Source organism: Dendropsophus ebraccatus, chromosome 6 (assembly GCF_027789765.1).
Source record: "Dendropsophus ebraccatus isolate aDenEbr1 chromosome 6, aDenEbr1.pat, whole genome shotgun sequence".
In the NCBI taxonomy this organism is placed as follows: Eukaryota; Metazoa; Chordata; class Amphibia; order Anura; family Hylidae; genus Dendropsophus; species Dendropsophus ebraccatus.
The window spans coordinates 100836598-100853274 of record NC_091459.1 but is presented as its reverse complement, the minus strand read 5'-3'; the positions used below and the strand labels follow the sequence as shown (position 1 = coordinate 100853274).

General features: G+C 39.6%; 2 protein-coding genes across 4 annotated transcripts in view; one reads left to right on the top strand and one right to left on the bottom strand.

The window, feature by feature from the left end:
- Positions 1 to 8265, top strand: part of P2RY14 (purinergic receptor P2Y14) — a 37032-nt gene extending 28767 nt beyond the window's left edge. For all 3 annotated transcript variants that reach the window (XM_069975439.1, XM_069975437.1, XM_069975438.1), the window contains one exon: positions 5151 to 8265. In XM_069975439.1, the coding sequence (XP_069831540.1) occupies positions 5629 to 6639 (1011 nt within the window). In that variant the 5' untranslated portion in view covers positions 5151 to 5628 and the 3' untranslated portion in view covers positions 6640 to 8265. The remainder of the gene's footprint in view (positions 1 to 5150) is intronic.
- Positions 1 to 16677, bottom strand: part of MED12L (mediator complex subunit 12L) — a 393418-nt gene that overhangs the window by 266054 nt on the left and 110687 nt on the right. The gene's annotated exons all lie outside the window — the stretch shown is intronic.

Sequence of the window (16677 nt, the reverse complement as noted above, 5' to 3'; positions counted from 1 at the left end):
GGGTGCTCCCTTACTGCAATTGCACAAAACTCCTTAAAAATGCATAATTTTTACTGCAATTTGGAAAAGCCACAACAAGAACACAGCCACAGTGTGTTAAAAACACAATATGAGAATGCAGCCTTAGGACTTCAAATCTTCATAAAACACCTCAATTGTGATTGCAGGTCAAATCCCTTTCTTCTTATGGTAATATTTCTCTAAAAATTTAGAATAGGAAAAAAAAACATCTAAACAGCTCATAATGTGAACTGACACCAACTTATGAGTCTTATCAGTCTGGACTTTAGCTGTCAGGTGATTAACAAAAGTGTAGAGGTAGAAATCAGTATGGCTGAAAACTCATGCCTGCCACATTAGCTTTTAAAGGTAAGCACAAGGCATACACAACAAGGCATACACACAATAATGGCCTATACTGCACTATATGAGACCCTGCAGTGCTTATTTAAAGGGACTTTGTTAGGGAAATCGTACCACATGGCCTGTTGTGACTATATAGCAAAAGGGGAGGAGGATATTGAGAATTCTACATTTTTTTCATCCTTAGATGGGGAATTTACCAAGTAAGAAACTCATCATGAACTGAGGACCCCTACCCATCACGAGAGAGGGTCTTATGCTTCCCTGTAGACTGTGTGCTTCTCAACTCAATTGGCCAAGGAAATATGGCTAGCAAGTACAGAGAGTACAGCACTTGGCAACCTTTGCCTAGCCCAGAGAGTTCAATAGAACAGCAGCACACCACTCCCTTCCAAAAATTATGAGAAAATAAAAAATCACATGGGTTTAATAACTAAATGTTTCTTTTTTGTCTAGATATTTTGCGTTTGTGTTTGTATTTTATGATATTTAAAAGAATTTATCGCATGGGAGTTGGACATTATCATTTTATTAACATTGTCCCTTTGGGAATTTCTAAAGAACATTGTATGAAAGACACTGTATGACATTCTGGGATGGGAAATTTTATGACACTGACACATTAAGTGGGGTAAAAAGATTATGGGGGAGATTTATCAGACATGGTGTAAAGGTTGCTCCTAGCAACCAATCAGATTCCACTTTTTATTCCTCACAGACCCTTTGGAAAATGAAAGGTGGAATCTGATTGGTTGCTAGGGGCAACTGAGCCAGTTTCACTTTACACCATCTTTGATAAATATCCCCCTATATGTTTATACCTGGAAGGAGATTATGTGTTTCCAATGGGGAGCATGAACATGTGCTTATCTGCCCTTTTACACCAACACCACATGGATTCTCGATCTTCCCAAAGCTAGTCCCGACCTAGCTAAGACTTTGATGACCAGTCCCCAGCAGTCACTTCAGATCATATTAAGTCCTTTCATGTACAGCCTGTTAATGGGGCTATGAATAACTGTCCTGTTGCAGACATATTTGAACTGCTAACAGTTGTAATTTTTTTTTTTTTTATCTTTTGAATCTTTTTTGAATCTAATGTACTGCTCACAGACCTCTAAAAGGGACAGTACATCAAAATAAGACATAAGAGGAATGTCCTCTAATTAGAGAGATTGTGGTGCAAAATAAAGTAACACTAGAGAAAGGTCTTGATATTTCATTGACTTCTTATTGGACTATTCTAGCCTATATACTGTAGAAGCCAGATTTATTCAAAGGTACAATTCCCTCCGTTCTTATGATTAGTGGAGGTTCCTGTGGTTGGACCCCACTGATGGGCATGTTCTACCCTCTCATGTCAATAGGGGATAATTATCAGAGATGGAAATTAACCCTTTAATGTAGTTTAAATTGGCAGAGGTACAGGTACTGTTAGCCATGATTTTTGTTTTTAGGAAGGAGGTGGTCATACATGCATTGAAATAACTTGAAAGTTATGGGAACGTCCAGTTGCTTTGCCTTAAAGCAAATGTAACATCAGGTACATCCCTTATTTTTTCTTTTTTCCATTAGCAGATCAGCGTCGGTGCGGGATAGAGTATCACATGGTTATTGTATATACTGTAGCATTAGGAAATCCCCAGAGAGTATCTTTGCAATACTATTCTTATAAGTCACATTTCTAGGGCTATTTAGGTCTAATGTTTATCTTTCCAGTAAACAGAAAGCAGAACACATGTTGCAGTTTATTCTGTGACAAAAGAGATAATAAATTTGCTCAAAATATAAGTATATTAATATTAAACTACATAGAAAGATTGACTTGTGTCATAAAAAAATAAGTAATAATGATTTGTTTGAAACACTGTTTTATAAAGTTTGTAAAATACAGTAGGTTGCTCTGACAGATACATTAAGGGTGCGTTCACACCGACAGGATCCGCAGCAGATCTGCAGCAGATTTCATTTAAATAACTGAACACAGCATCAAATCTGCACCATCAAATCTGCTGCGGATCCTGTAGGTGTGAACGCACCCTTAGCTGGGTTCACACTATGTATATTTCAGGCTGTATTTGGTCCTCATGTCAGGTCCTCATAGCAACCAAAACCAGGAGTGGATTGAAAACCCAGAAAGGATCTGTTCACACAATGTTGAAATTGAGTGGATGGCCGCCATATAACGGTAAATAACTTCCATTATTTCAATATAACAGCCGTTGTTTTAAAATAACAGCAAATATTTGCCATTAAATGATGGCCATCCACTCAATTACAACATTATGTGAACATAGCCTTTCTGTGTTTTCAATCCACTCCTTGTTTTGGTTGCTATACAGCCTCAAACATACAGCCTCAAATATACGTAGTGTGAACCCAGCCTTAATGTATCTGTCAGAGCAACCTACTGTATTTTACAAACTTTATAAAACAGTGTTTCAAACAAATCATTATTACTTACTATTACAATCTTTCTAAGTAATAATGATTTGTTTAAAACACTTTTATAAAGTTTGTAAAATACAGTAGGTTGCTCTGACAGATACATTAAGGGTGCGTTCACACCTACAGGATTCGCACCAGATCTGCAGCAGATCCGCAGCAGATTTGATGGTGCAGATTTGATGGTGTGTTCAGTTATTTAAATGAAATCTGCTGCGGATCCGCAGCAGAAAATCAGCTGCGGATCCGTTAAGTGTGAACATACCCTTAAAGAAAGTTTCTTTTTTTAAAGTTTATTACAGTATGTTAGTGATGCCTTATATGGTAATGTTCTATCTGTAACTAACAGTAACTAAAGAATTACTAATCACTGGTCAACCAGAAACAGACAGCCTTGGAACACAACCCCTAAAGAGGACTTGTCCCCACTCCTGATCTCTCTGTTTTAGCAAATATATGAAATTTCCTTGAAATAACAATTCTGGAACATCTATTCTTATAGCTTTTGTTGTGCTGTTCCTCTGTTATTCTTACTAGAAATGTATGACAAGCAACCAACTGGGTGTTAATAACTGGGGGCGTGTCTGTACACTGCCTGAAACTATTCAATCAGGGCAAAGAGTACAAGACTGTTTAAGGACACGCCCCCAACTGGTAACACCCAATTGGTTAGTGATTCGTATCGTGATTTCTAGTAAAAATAACAGAGGAACAGCATGGCACAGATATATAAGAAAACATGTTTTGGAAATTGATATTTCAAGGGGAATACAAGTATTTACTGAAAAAGAGAGGTCAGGGTTGGTAACTGGTTCCTTTTAAGGCTGGGTTCACACAATGTAATAATGTTTACTTTAATAATGTGTTCTGTTAAAGTCTATGGAAAAGTGTCCATCAGTGCACACACTGTATAAAAAACAAACTCCAAAATTCAGGTTTCTGGTGGGAAAAAAGAGAAAATTTTCTTTAGATTTTTCTAAATCGCTGTCCATTACATTGTTTGTCCATTTATTGTTTAAAGGTGGCACCAGGTTTGTGACTTATTTTAAGTGAATTCCTGAGAAATACTGAAAAATTTACTCTCCCATTTTGTTCTGTAGACCAGGGTCATGACAAAATGGCAAAATAGGAGAATTTTTTTGCTCATCCTGAATCCTCGCCAGATCACGGACACGGCTCTACTTCTTTAGCCATTCTGACCTCTCTCTGCTTATATATTTATTAAAAAGATCTTAAAGGGGTTGTCCAGGATAAAATTACTTTTAACTATGCTGTTGGGGCTGTGGGGGAGATGTCAGTGATATATACTTACACCTCCCGTTCCACTGCCGGATTTTGGGCCGCCTGCTCTCCGCCACTGTCAGCTATTTCAAAACATCAGGTGATGCGCCATTCTCTCCGGAAATGGAAAAGTGTGTGACAGGATGCTTTGAAATTGCTGAAAGTAGAGAGCAGGCGGCCTGGAATCCGGCAGATCGGCAGAGGTAAGTATGGGTCACTGACAGCCCTCGATGCCCGGCAGCATAGTTAAATGTACATTAGTTTCCTCCCGGACAATCCCTTTAACTACTGCTAGGATTGTTAAACTCCAGGTCCTCCAGCTATTGTAAAACTACAATTGCCATCAACTCCCATCAAGCTTTAGCAGTCCAGACATAATGGGAATTGTAATTTTGCAATAGCTTAAGGCTGCAGTCTGACACCAGTGTCTTATGCTTTACTTCCTGTTTAAGCAGAAACGTTTAACTCAATATATTAATAATGCCGACCTAAATGATCTTCTCTTATATGTCAATGAAATAACATTTTGACAATATTACAATTTGCTATATATAATACATGATAGCGACCAATTAAAAGACAAATTATAGAGATAACTATAGATTAAGGCTATGTTCACACTACGTAAAAGTATGGCCGTTGTTGCCATCGGCCGTACTTTATGCAGTGTGGAACATTGCCTACATTTCTATGGGATCCAGGCTGGAGCGTATACACACAGTATAAGCTCGTGCGGCACCGCAAATAACTGACATTTCAGTTTTCTGCGGCTGCAATTCAATGAATTGCGGCCGTAGGGAACCCTATCAGTTCACACAATAAAGCGAGCGGCTCTGGCCGCTTGCTTCATAGTGTGCTTTGGGAGGTTCTGATACAGGCGCGCGCTGATGCTCCCGCATCAGAACCCTGCGGCCGGAAAGATCATCCGAGCAGAGACCGGCCGTTCAGTGACCCGGCTGGGTCACAGAATGGCCGGTCTCATACGTAGTGTGAACATAGTCTAAAGGTTATTACTAATGTTCTGCATAAAGTAACTCTATAAACTGAATTTATATCTACAGCTGTTTGTTCCTGGAAACAAAGAGGAGCTACATATGGGAGAGGAAGATACGAAGTTTAACCTGCAGAATGATCCAGCCCTTGGGAATGTTGTGAACGGAGTCCAGTAAGGTACAAATCCAATGCAAACACCCTGTGCTAACCTACAATGGTTGACAAAAAAGTTGTCTAAGCAACTTCCAACATAAAGAAGAAGCTTTTGTTCATGTTTCTGATGGTTACGGATAATTGCTGCAATAACAACTAAAATGGATTTCCCAAGGAGTCTCGCCCTGAAGAAAGCAAGGCATTTGCTAAATTACAGCAGCTTTGAATGTGCCGTCATGTTTTCCTGTTAGCTGCATCCTTTTAAGTGGAAGCTCAAAAATTAGATTGCAATCCATTAACAGGAGACATTGATATCCTCAGTCATATCTCAGGATCTTGTAATTGACGGAATAAAATAGTCAATTATAAAACACCCTCATCCGAAAATTAAAAATGAGTAATTTCTCTGAAGAGCTAAAGGGAAATCATTCTGAATGTATTCCTAATGTAGGGGTATTGACCACTACAGTGCTGCCTGCCCTGTATACTATCATCTTCATTGTGGGAATTCTCCTAAATGGCCTGAATCTATGGATATTCTGCTACATTCCCAGTAACAGGAGCTTCATTGTCTACCTGAAAAACATTGTGATTGCTGATCTTTTAATGACCCTCACATTTCCGATGAAGATAATAAGTGATGCAGGATTCGGGAATGAAGAGTTGCGTGTATTCGTCTGCCGCTTCTCCGCCGTCTTTTTTTATCTGAACATGTACATTGGAATTATATTCTTAGGCATTCTGGGATTTGATAGATATTTCAAAATCGTGAGACCACTGAACACCTCTACTTCTCTTCAGAGTGTTTTCTATAGTAAGGTCATAGCTGTGCTGGTATGGACACTTATGGCTTTTATTTCGGTCCCCAATATGATCCTGACCAATCAACAATATGACACAACGGTAAAAGTCAGTTGTGCCCAGCTAAAGAGTGAGCTGGGGGTAAAATGGCATAAGGCCTCGAATTATATCAGTATCTGTATATTTGTGCTGGTGTTTTCCATGCTGCTTATATTTTATGCTTCCATTTCGAGGAAAATATTCCTTTCTCGTCAGAAGTTTAGAAGGGGTTCAAACGCTGGCAGAAAGTCCACCCGTAATATATATAGCATCTTGATTGTTTTCTTTGTCTGCTTCGTTCCCTATCACCTGTGTCGGATTCCATACACGATTAGTCAGACTGAAAAGGATTACTCTTGTGAATACAGAAAAAAACTCTACTATGTAAAAGAGATAACTTTGCTTCTGTCTGCTGCAAATGTCTGTCTTGATCCTGTGATTTATTTCTTCATGTGCCAACCCTTCCGTCAAATGCTATTTACAAAGATGGGTATTAAGGACAAGCATCAAGAAACAGAAAGAGCATCATGTAGGATTTCATCCTCACAACCAGCACTGATCTAAGGTATAATAAACATGAAGAAAAGCATACACAAGAATGGAATTATTCCTATATTTATTATTTATATTGCATCCGTTCTGTATTGTCAGTATGTGGTGACTATAGAGCAGAAAAAACTTTATTCTTATGCCCCTTAAAGGGGTTTTAAAGGAAAAATGCTCAACAGCTGATCAGCATGATTATGCCCCGTCGGCACCCTTTCCAATCAGCTGTACAGGTGGGCAGCAAGGGCCGGGTATAAGCACAGTGTACGGAGCTGGAAGCCTTGTCTCCTTACAATATGTAGTGGCCATGCTGGGATACTGCAACTCAGCTCCCATACCCTTCAATAGGAGCTAAGCTGCAGTAATCTGGCACCCGCACTACCTAAGGTACGGCATAAAGGCTCTGTACACTGTGTTTACAACCAAGCCCCACAGCTCGCCCAAAAAGATGATCAGGTGTTGGGAGCCAATGCCCCAACAATCAGCTATAGATGACCTACACTGAGGATACACCATCAATCAGTTCTGGCTGGAAAACTCTTTCATTCCTCAAGTCTTTATGGTTCCATTATATGGAGCCATATGTTCTCCATGTGCCACCACATGTTACTTGTGCAAAACACCCTACATTTTTAGAGGATAATATCTCAGTCTATCCAGTGTTGACACTAGGGGGGAGATTTATCAAACATGGTGTAAAGTGAAACTGGCCAGTTTCCCTTTACACTCTCCCCCAATGGATATTTCCGCCATAAATTACCTTTAGATTTCTGCAGTAGATTTTAATTTGCTTTCTCATCAAATGAGGCTAGAGTAGATTCACACTGCATTTCTGCATCCATTTCAGTATGTTTAATTCTAACTTACAGGAACGTGGTTACCATACGGCTATGTTCACACAACGTTCTTTTAAAGTAAAGAACACATGCTGATTGCAATTGCCTTTAGCGTCCGTTCTTTACTGCAGGGGCGGCATTGCATTGAAATCAATGCAATGCCACCCGCTGTGTTCTCACATCGTTATTCTAACGCCCGATCTTTAGAACGGGCATTAGAATAATGTGCCTGTCAATTGCTGTCAATGGCTGTCGATCAGCTGTTCACACAACGCAATGTGCAGCGCGGCCGCATATTGCATTGGAGTGAATGGCTAATTGATTTGCGGGCACAGCCGCCTGTGCCTGCAAATCAATTGTGAAAAAAGAACGTGCCTGCAGCCAATATGGAGGTATCGACTGCAGTAACGGGCTGAGTGCAGCCCGGCGGCCCGCTGTTAGACATTGTGTGAACATAGCCTATTTCTGTGTATGTTAAATTATTTTCGATTAATTTTTATTTAAGTAAAGTATGCCAATGGAAAACGGATTCAATATGGCAGACACCAGCATCCATTTTTACCATCTATTTTTTTTCCTGACTTTTAAATTAGAAAAAAAAAAATTTGAACCGCAAAAATTCAGTGTGAACCTATCAGCTAACCATTGCAGATTTAGACCAAAACTTGCATCAATACCATCAAGTCACAAGCCTAAAATGTTGCATGAACATTCTGTAATAGGGTTATACCATCTCTGTATGCTTTAATATGAAATCAGAGCCAAGCAAAGTTACAGTATGCGCCCAAAGGGGTAGATTTATCAAACATGGTGTAAAGAGAAACAGGCTCAGTTGCCCCTAGCAACCAATCAGATTCCACCTTTCATTTTCCAAAGAGTCTGTGAGGAATGAAAGGTGGAATCTGATTGGTTGCTAGGGGCAACTGAGCCAGTTTCCCTTTACACCATGTTTGATAAATCTCCCCAAAAGAGTTTTATACAACACAAATTTATGACAAGCATGTGTATAAGCATTTAAGTATACTATAACAATACAATAACTGGCCTCACCTGGTGCAGTACTTGTTACTCAATGGTTCTATATATGGTGCAAGTCTATCATATATGATAACAGAAAAGTGTAATATTTTAAAGGACTATATGTGTCATAATCATAGTGCTCCATGTTGTTAGCTGTCACAGTGTTACAACCCTAAACTGTGTGATTTTTTTATTTGTCGTTTAAAAGCAGCTGTCTACCAGGTGATCTCAAGGATAAATGTTATATACAGTATATATGTTATAATATATGTGAGGGTATGTTCACACATGTTTTTTATTGTTTTTATTTTTTCAACTAAAATAAAAAATATAGTCAAATATAGGAGAGAAAAAAAAAAGCTACATGTGAACACACCCACATAAAATACTGTAAGTATTAAACTGATGATGATAAATGGCCTGGGGTGGGGTATACCTTTATAAAGATGCCAGTGGAAGTATTTTATGTTTATTATGTATGTTAATATTGTCTGGAAAAATGAATAATTTAATAGTAATTCTTTTAACCTGACATATTGTTAATGCTATTATAATTGTCTGCCCATCTTCCTTCTGCCTGACCTGTATATAACATAATCTATGTACAATAATAATATATAATGAGAAACTTTATCCTATACTTTATGGTTTTGTTAAAATTGTTATAAAGGTCTGCACCAAGCCGTTTAAGCTATGTCTTATGTACCAGCATGCTTCCTTCTCAGATTGTGTTTCTGAAGTCTCTATAAAAAGTCAATAGTCAGTACTTATACTCTATGAGGCCTAGAAATGCCCCCTATCACCTTCAATTTTCATGCTCTACATAGACTAATTTGGACTTCCCCAGATATTACAGGTGCTTTCAGATAGAGATGACAGAATCAGTTTCTAATGCCTAGAAATGTTATACTTCCTCATAGAAGGGATTTAGGTTAGAAGTTACATCATAGCACTCAATGCCAGTCTGCTGCCTCATAAGCCCACAAAGATATTGAGAGGGGGAGGGCGGTAAGTAGGTAGGCTGGAATTGTAGTAAATTTAAAGAGCCTAGAGGCCACACCACACGCACTTTAAGCAGGCACAATGTACATCTGCCAAAAGTTGTTACATTTTACATAAACCTTTGGCACAGACTTCCCGACATTGTCTTCTATTAGAAAGGACGTGGCTTCTAGAGAAGAAAAAATTATTTTAGTCCAAAGTTCAACTTGGGACAACAATTAAAAGGATATGATAGAACTGGAGGAATGAATATGGGACAAACAAGTTAATAAAAAAAAAAAAAGATCTTAGTTATGAGGAAAGATTGGAAAAACCACATATGCCTTTGATGGTCCAATAAAAACCAGTGTCACATGTAGAGCATTTCTTTTTGCTTTCTTTAGAGAATGTAGCTTGCCACTGCTTATGAACGGTAGAGGAAGATAGGTAGTCCTTCACTGCCAAACATGCCAAAAGTTTATAGCAGTCCAGAGACCTGCTGCAATCTTTGTTAGTTAAAGTGAAGTATATGGCAGTGCGCTCCAATCCCTGGTCCATCTCCTGTTTGGACTGATTACAGGAGTAGGCCTCCATGATAGTATATCAGTCAGATCAAGTGACTGGCCAGGGAGTGGGACCACTACCATACACTTTACCTGGCTCTAACTCCAGATCGCAGTGGGTCTCAGAATTGAGACCCAGTGCATTACAAACTTTTTACATGTCTTGCATATCATCAAACAAGCATATCATTGACATCTGAGGGAAGAATGTCAGCATATTAATTTTTCCTATAATGGCCTTTACAGTCTTGCCTTTACAACGTAAGAATTGTACTACCACAATCAATTGCTAGATAAGTAATTCTGTTATTCAGTGCATCCATTGGTGATAGATGTTATAGTTTTTTTTAGTCCTTAAAGGGGTACTCCCCCAAAAAAATTGGTCTTAAATCACGTAATGCCAGAACGTGGTGGAAGGAAGTGGTGTATTCTTTTCAGTCTGACACAGTGTTTTGTGATGCCACCTCTGTGACAGGAACTGTACAGAGCACAAGAGGTCTTCTATGGAGATTTGATACTGTTATGGACAGTTCCTGTCATGGACAGAGGTGGCAGCAGAGAACACTGTCAGATAGGAAAGACAACACCACTTCCTGCAGGACATACAGCGGCTGATAAGTACTGGAAGACTAAGAGAAGTAATAGTCATGACTGGTTGTTATGGACAATGCCAACTTTTTTTTTTTGTAAACTTGTCATGTTAAAAACGCAGTCCGATCTTTGGGGTGGGGAGCATGGTATAGACTGGTGGGAGCTAAGCAGATTAATATTTTTGTGGACACATGTTTAGTAGTACAGATAACTTTTTTTTTATTTAAACCTTTGCTCACTGTTTAAGAGTCTAGTGGGTTGTCCCATTCATACAGGAAAGGCTGTCAGTCAATGTTTAGGACCACCCACTAGACTCCTAATCCCCAAACCAGCCAAGGTTTAGATCAGGGATGGGGCGCCTTCGGCCTACCAGCTGCTGAAAACTACAACTCCTTTCATGCATGGACAGCCATGCTTTAGCTGTCCAGATATAATGGGAATTGTAGTTTTGCTACCACTATAGGGCCGAAGGTTCCTCATTTCTGGTTTAGATAAATAAAATACTGACTCTTTTTCCTCAGAGGTGTATATGCATATATATATATATATATATATATATATATATATATATATATATTCAGATCCTCCTGCTCTATAACATGATTGGACTGCATTTCCAGCCTATTCACTTTAACTTCATGTTTTCTTCAAACTGAATACAGTATTTTAATTCAATACTCTGGAGAATAATGATCTTTGCAGCCTAGTGTGAAGCTGCGGTATCCTTCAGTCAGTTTTCTATTGTTTGCAGGGTAATTTAGGGGAAAACACCCGCTAAAACAGAAAATCTTTTCAAGTAGCGGCAAGGAGTGCTTTGTTTTGCAGGGATCTTCTGCTTCATAGAAAAGGAAGAAGGTCCAGAACAAACACAGCTGTGGAAGACACAAACCTGGCTGCTCTGCTCATTGTAGGGAGAGATAATGACTGGAAGTTATGGTTTTCTTCTTTCATAAAGTAGAAGAGTTAATAAAATGATAAAGACAGCAAGATGAGCATTAATGGTTAATCTCTGCCTGACAATACAATACAATACAATACAATACATAAATAACAGTGAAAACAGTCACCTCTGTATGCCGCTATACACATCAAGACAAGTAGTTTAGCTACTGATTCAGGGTGTACATCTGGCTGCTAGAGTAAACTTCAAAAGGAAGAAACATCAGTTGTGGCAATGATGAAATGCTTCCTAGCACCCACACAGTCTGGCTGCTTCTCACAGGGGGATACGTTTAAAGGGGTTATCCAGCTCTACAAAAACATGGCCACTTTCCCCCTACTGTTGTCTCCAGATTGGGTGGGGTTTTGAAACTTAGTTCCATTGAAGTAAATGGACCTAATTGCAAACTGCACCTGAACTGGAGACAACAGAAGGGGGAAAAGTGGCCATGTTTTTGTAGCACTGGATAACCCCTTTAAAAGGTACCTGAGTTTCACCAGTCCTACCCTGCAATCCATCTGATTCCCACTAGGCTGAGTTCTCTCCCTTGTGGCAAATCCAGCTCCTGTGTTGTTATCTCTGCCTGCTGTTCTAACATAAATCTGGCTTTCTCTGTCACTGTTTCTACCTCACACCCACAACAGGATCTTGCTTCCTTTTACCTCACACACAAAATGACCTTGCCTTCTTTTACCTCACACACACAACAGTACCTTGCTTCATGAGCCATACCCGCGGCTGTATTCAAAACAAAGAAGCCAGGGGCCTGATACTGATATGGGCGGGAGATACAGAGATCAGATGGAAGGGGCAAGTTAATTTTCCCTGGACAACCTCTTTAATGTAGCCTGCTGGTGTGGTCGGAGGGTGACCACAGCCATATTGGGACTGGTAATGTTTGTGGTTTTCTTCTGATTACTGTATATATTTTACCTGCCAACTAATCATAACTGGGAATTTAATGTCGTTTTAACCCCATACTGTATATACTGCTGTATAAAAGAATAGTGTAGAAATCAGGCTATCCAGACTCCTCTCTCCTAGCAGCCAGGCAGCCAGAAACAGCTTCTGGAAGTAACCTGCTTGTCTTCCAGAAGGTATATAGAAGAATATAGTGCTGGATATTCCATTGCAATGAAAGTACAATATAATAAAAGCTACATATAATCAATGCGTACTGTACATGAGTGTGATACACATGAATATTTATTTTTGTAAATAAGTCAATGTTTGTGTTGCATTTCTTTTTTGTCAGCATTTACTGTGAATTGATGTAAAGCACTTCTATAGTTACATAGAGTATAGATACAGTCACTGTGTTATTTTATTATTGTCCCTTTTTAGCATATAAACTGCAGATTATGCAATGCAATGCAGAGTCTTATGTATCAAACATTCTGCAGACGAAAAGTAAAGATTTTATTCATAGCTTCAACCAGATCATTGCTTTCAATGCACAGTTCTGACTGGTTGCTATTATCGGTTCAACTGAACTAAATGTTATGCATGTGAACCATATGATCAATGTATTGTCCATACAATTTTATTGTAATTTTACTAATAGTTTATCGTTTTTGCATTTATTTAGAATGTGGGGCATCTTTTACTCCTTTTATATACACAGCTGCTTTCTGAATCATTGTGATGTATATCCACTATTAGTTTACATGTAAGAATCTGTTCACAGTAGTATCATATGTTCTTTGTGTAATGGAGCCATGGCAGCTATGCTGGACCCCCTTTACATGGGTACTAGATAATTGTGGCAATACACTCTGATGATAACAGGGCTCTGGATTTTTGTGGGGGTGGTTTTGGTATTACAGCCTGCACTAGTCTTGACATCAAATATATCAGAAAGCCGAATAAGGCTAGGTTCACACAACGTCAAAAAACGGCCGTTTTATATAAAAAAAGCCCGTTTTTGCAGGAAATTTACTGACTGCAATGGCAATGCATTGAAGTCAATGGGAGGACGGACATCCAATGCACATAATGCATTGAAAAATGGACATTTTTTACCACGGTAAAAACTGCAGTTTTTTGATGTTGTGTGAACCTAGCCTTAGGTAAGGTTCAGACTGCTTTTTTGCTGTATGTTCAACATGTATGTTTAATGGGAAAAAAGGAAACAAAAACAGTTGGTAAAAATGGATGCTTTTGTATGCCATAATGCAAAATCCGCTCTCCATTGACTTACATTATAAGGCTATGTTCACACAACGTCAAAAATAGAGAAAAAGTGGCCGATTTTCATATTTAAAATAATGGATATTTTTGCCGCGATTTACCATTTCACCTAATCTAAAAGTTGAGCATATTATTTTTTACAATATGTATAGCCCTTGTATAGAAATATAGAAATATTCCAATGTCATATGATGTAAACATGTTTCTGTATAAAGTTATTATTCCAAGTGGATGATCTGGTCTTGTTTCACTATCTGACAACTTTCCTGATGGCCTGTTAAACCCGTTCAAGACATATGTAATAATGTCATGACTTTAGAAATGATAGACTATTAGGCTAAGTTCACACAACGTCAAAAAATGGACGTTTTTATATAAAAAAAAAAACAGCCGTTTTTGCGGTAATTTAACTGACTGTAATGGCAATGCATTGAAGTTAATGGGAGGACGGACGTCCAATGCACACAATGCATTGAAAAACGGCTGTTTTTACCACGGTAAAAACGTCAGTTTTTCAATGCATTATGTCAATTGGACGTCCGTCCTCCCATTGACTTCAATGCATTGTTATTGCAGTCAGTTAAATCGCCGCAAAAACGGCCGGTTTTTCGACGTTGTGTTAACCTAGCCTTAGGGTTAGAGCATAGATAGCATGACATATTTTAGGTGCATTATCAGAGTGCAGCACTATGTTGGGGTCAGGAAGCAGCATGAAAGTTTTATCTCCTGGTCCTGTGTGTGCAAAAGTGGCAGGAGTGTCAGCAAAAAAAAAAAAACACATCCTGTTACTGTCATCTCTCAGGGTGGACTTTTTATTGTATCCATCCTCTCACCATTCAGCTTACATATTCTCTGCATATATGCTCTATGACTGTTACAGTTATTTATTTTTTGCTCTAAAGGGCAGATAAGATACAGTTGCACCTCCTCTTCTAAATGGAGCTCACAAAAACCATGCACATGTTGCAAAAACAGCCCCATTCAGATGTCTGAAATGGATTTTTAGCTGCAGACCAAAGCTGCCTTGTGTGATTATAACCCAATCAGGACACCTTTGTACTCCAAAAAGACAAGAAGGGGAGGAGGGGGTGCAGCTCACAGGTCTAAGTGCAAATGACTATGTTAAAGTATGGTCTGCCCCTACCTATAGTGGCATAGTGTACCGAGAAATGCAAAGAAAAAAATATATAGTCCTTAACTGTATAGTTACAGCAGTTCTATGTGATATGCTATCTGTGTCACAGAACAGTGTCACAGAATCAGTGTCAGTGAAGATCGTCCTGGCCGCTACTGCTGTACTGGCCGGATGATCTTCAGTTGTGCTGAATTATGATACGGGCGCATCCCAATTCACAATAGCACACCATGGAGAGTGCGGCCAGAGCCACACTTTCCATTGTGTGAGAGGTCAGTGTTCTGTGGCCGTTATTCAATGAATAGCGGCTGCAAAAAACTGACATGTCACTGACTGACATCTACTGACATGTCACTATCTGTCTATTCAGCATAACATTCATTGTTGCTAATTGTTACAAGATACCTTGGGTAGCACAAACTGCCACAACTATATGATTGCATCTGATCTATTGCACACAGCAAGCTTTGTGGCTAATATCTACCCATTATTCTATAGCTACTCTGTCTATTGCTGTTCGGACATTACCCATTACCGACTTAGGCTATGTTCACACTACCTAAGTTGTAACATGGACAGAAAACATGGCTTAGTGAATAAACTTTTAGGCTATGTTCCCATTATGGGCATGACCATGATTATTTTGCAGCCATCAATATTAAAGGAAAATTCCAGGCAGGGGACTTTTTTCCAAAGTGCCGAGGAGGGGGGATGATGAATGAACATGGACTTACCTCCCCTTCTCCTACATACCTCTCCATGCTCCCTGACATACTGCTAGCTTCGGCCCACTCCTGGCACTGTCTGAAGTGACAAGCCATTCAGTTAATTACTGTGACAGCACCGCGGCACCGTTCCAGTGATTAGCAGAGTGACCTGTGACTTCACATAGTGCCAGGAGCGGCCGAAGCTAGCAGGACATCAGGGAGCATGGAGAGGTATGTAGGAGTTAATTTTTTTACAAGGGCTGCACAGACATCGCTAACAATGTCCATTCTGCCCTTGCTGCCAAATTATCAGTGTAAGGGTGCGTTCACACCTACAGGATCTGCAGCAGATTTGATGCTGTGTTCAGTTATTTAAATGAAATCTGCTGCAGAAAATCAGCTACAGATCCTGTAGGTGTGAACGCACCATAAGGGCTCAGTAAGAAAGCGCTGATCTAGGCTTACAGACCTTTCTCTTACAGAAAGTCATTGGGCTGTATAATAGGGCCCTAAAAGGACCCTTAGGATCATCTAGGTGGCCTCTCCTGCTGCTCCCTGTTCGCTGTCTGTGCGTGTAATAGCACAGGCAGTGAGTGGGGAACGAGGGGGAAGCGAGCACTGAACTGACAGGTTGGCGCTTGCTTCCCCAGGATTATCGCGCCATGTAATATGGCCTTAAGGGAGCATTCAGGTTTTCATACAATTTAAGAGACTCAACCACTAGGTTTATGCTGTCCTGTGAGCAGTATATGCAAGGGACAGAGAAGCTGATTACAGCAACATATTACTTAGTGTATATGTTCACGCAATGTATTTTTTCATATTTCTACGGCTGTTGTTGCTGATTGCAACGGCCATGGTTAATACGAAAAAATATGTTGGCTTGCTGTCTATGGGATCACGCCCGGAGCGTATACACATAGTATATGTTCCGGCCGGGATCCCTCGTGGCACCACAAAAAACTATGTCAGTGTACACTATGGAGCGAGCGGCTCCGGCCGCAACCTTCATTGTGTGCTGTGAGGAGTTCTGATGCAGGTGCGCACGATTGCGCCCGCATCAGAACTCTGCGGCATGAAAGATCATCCGGCC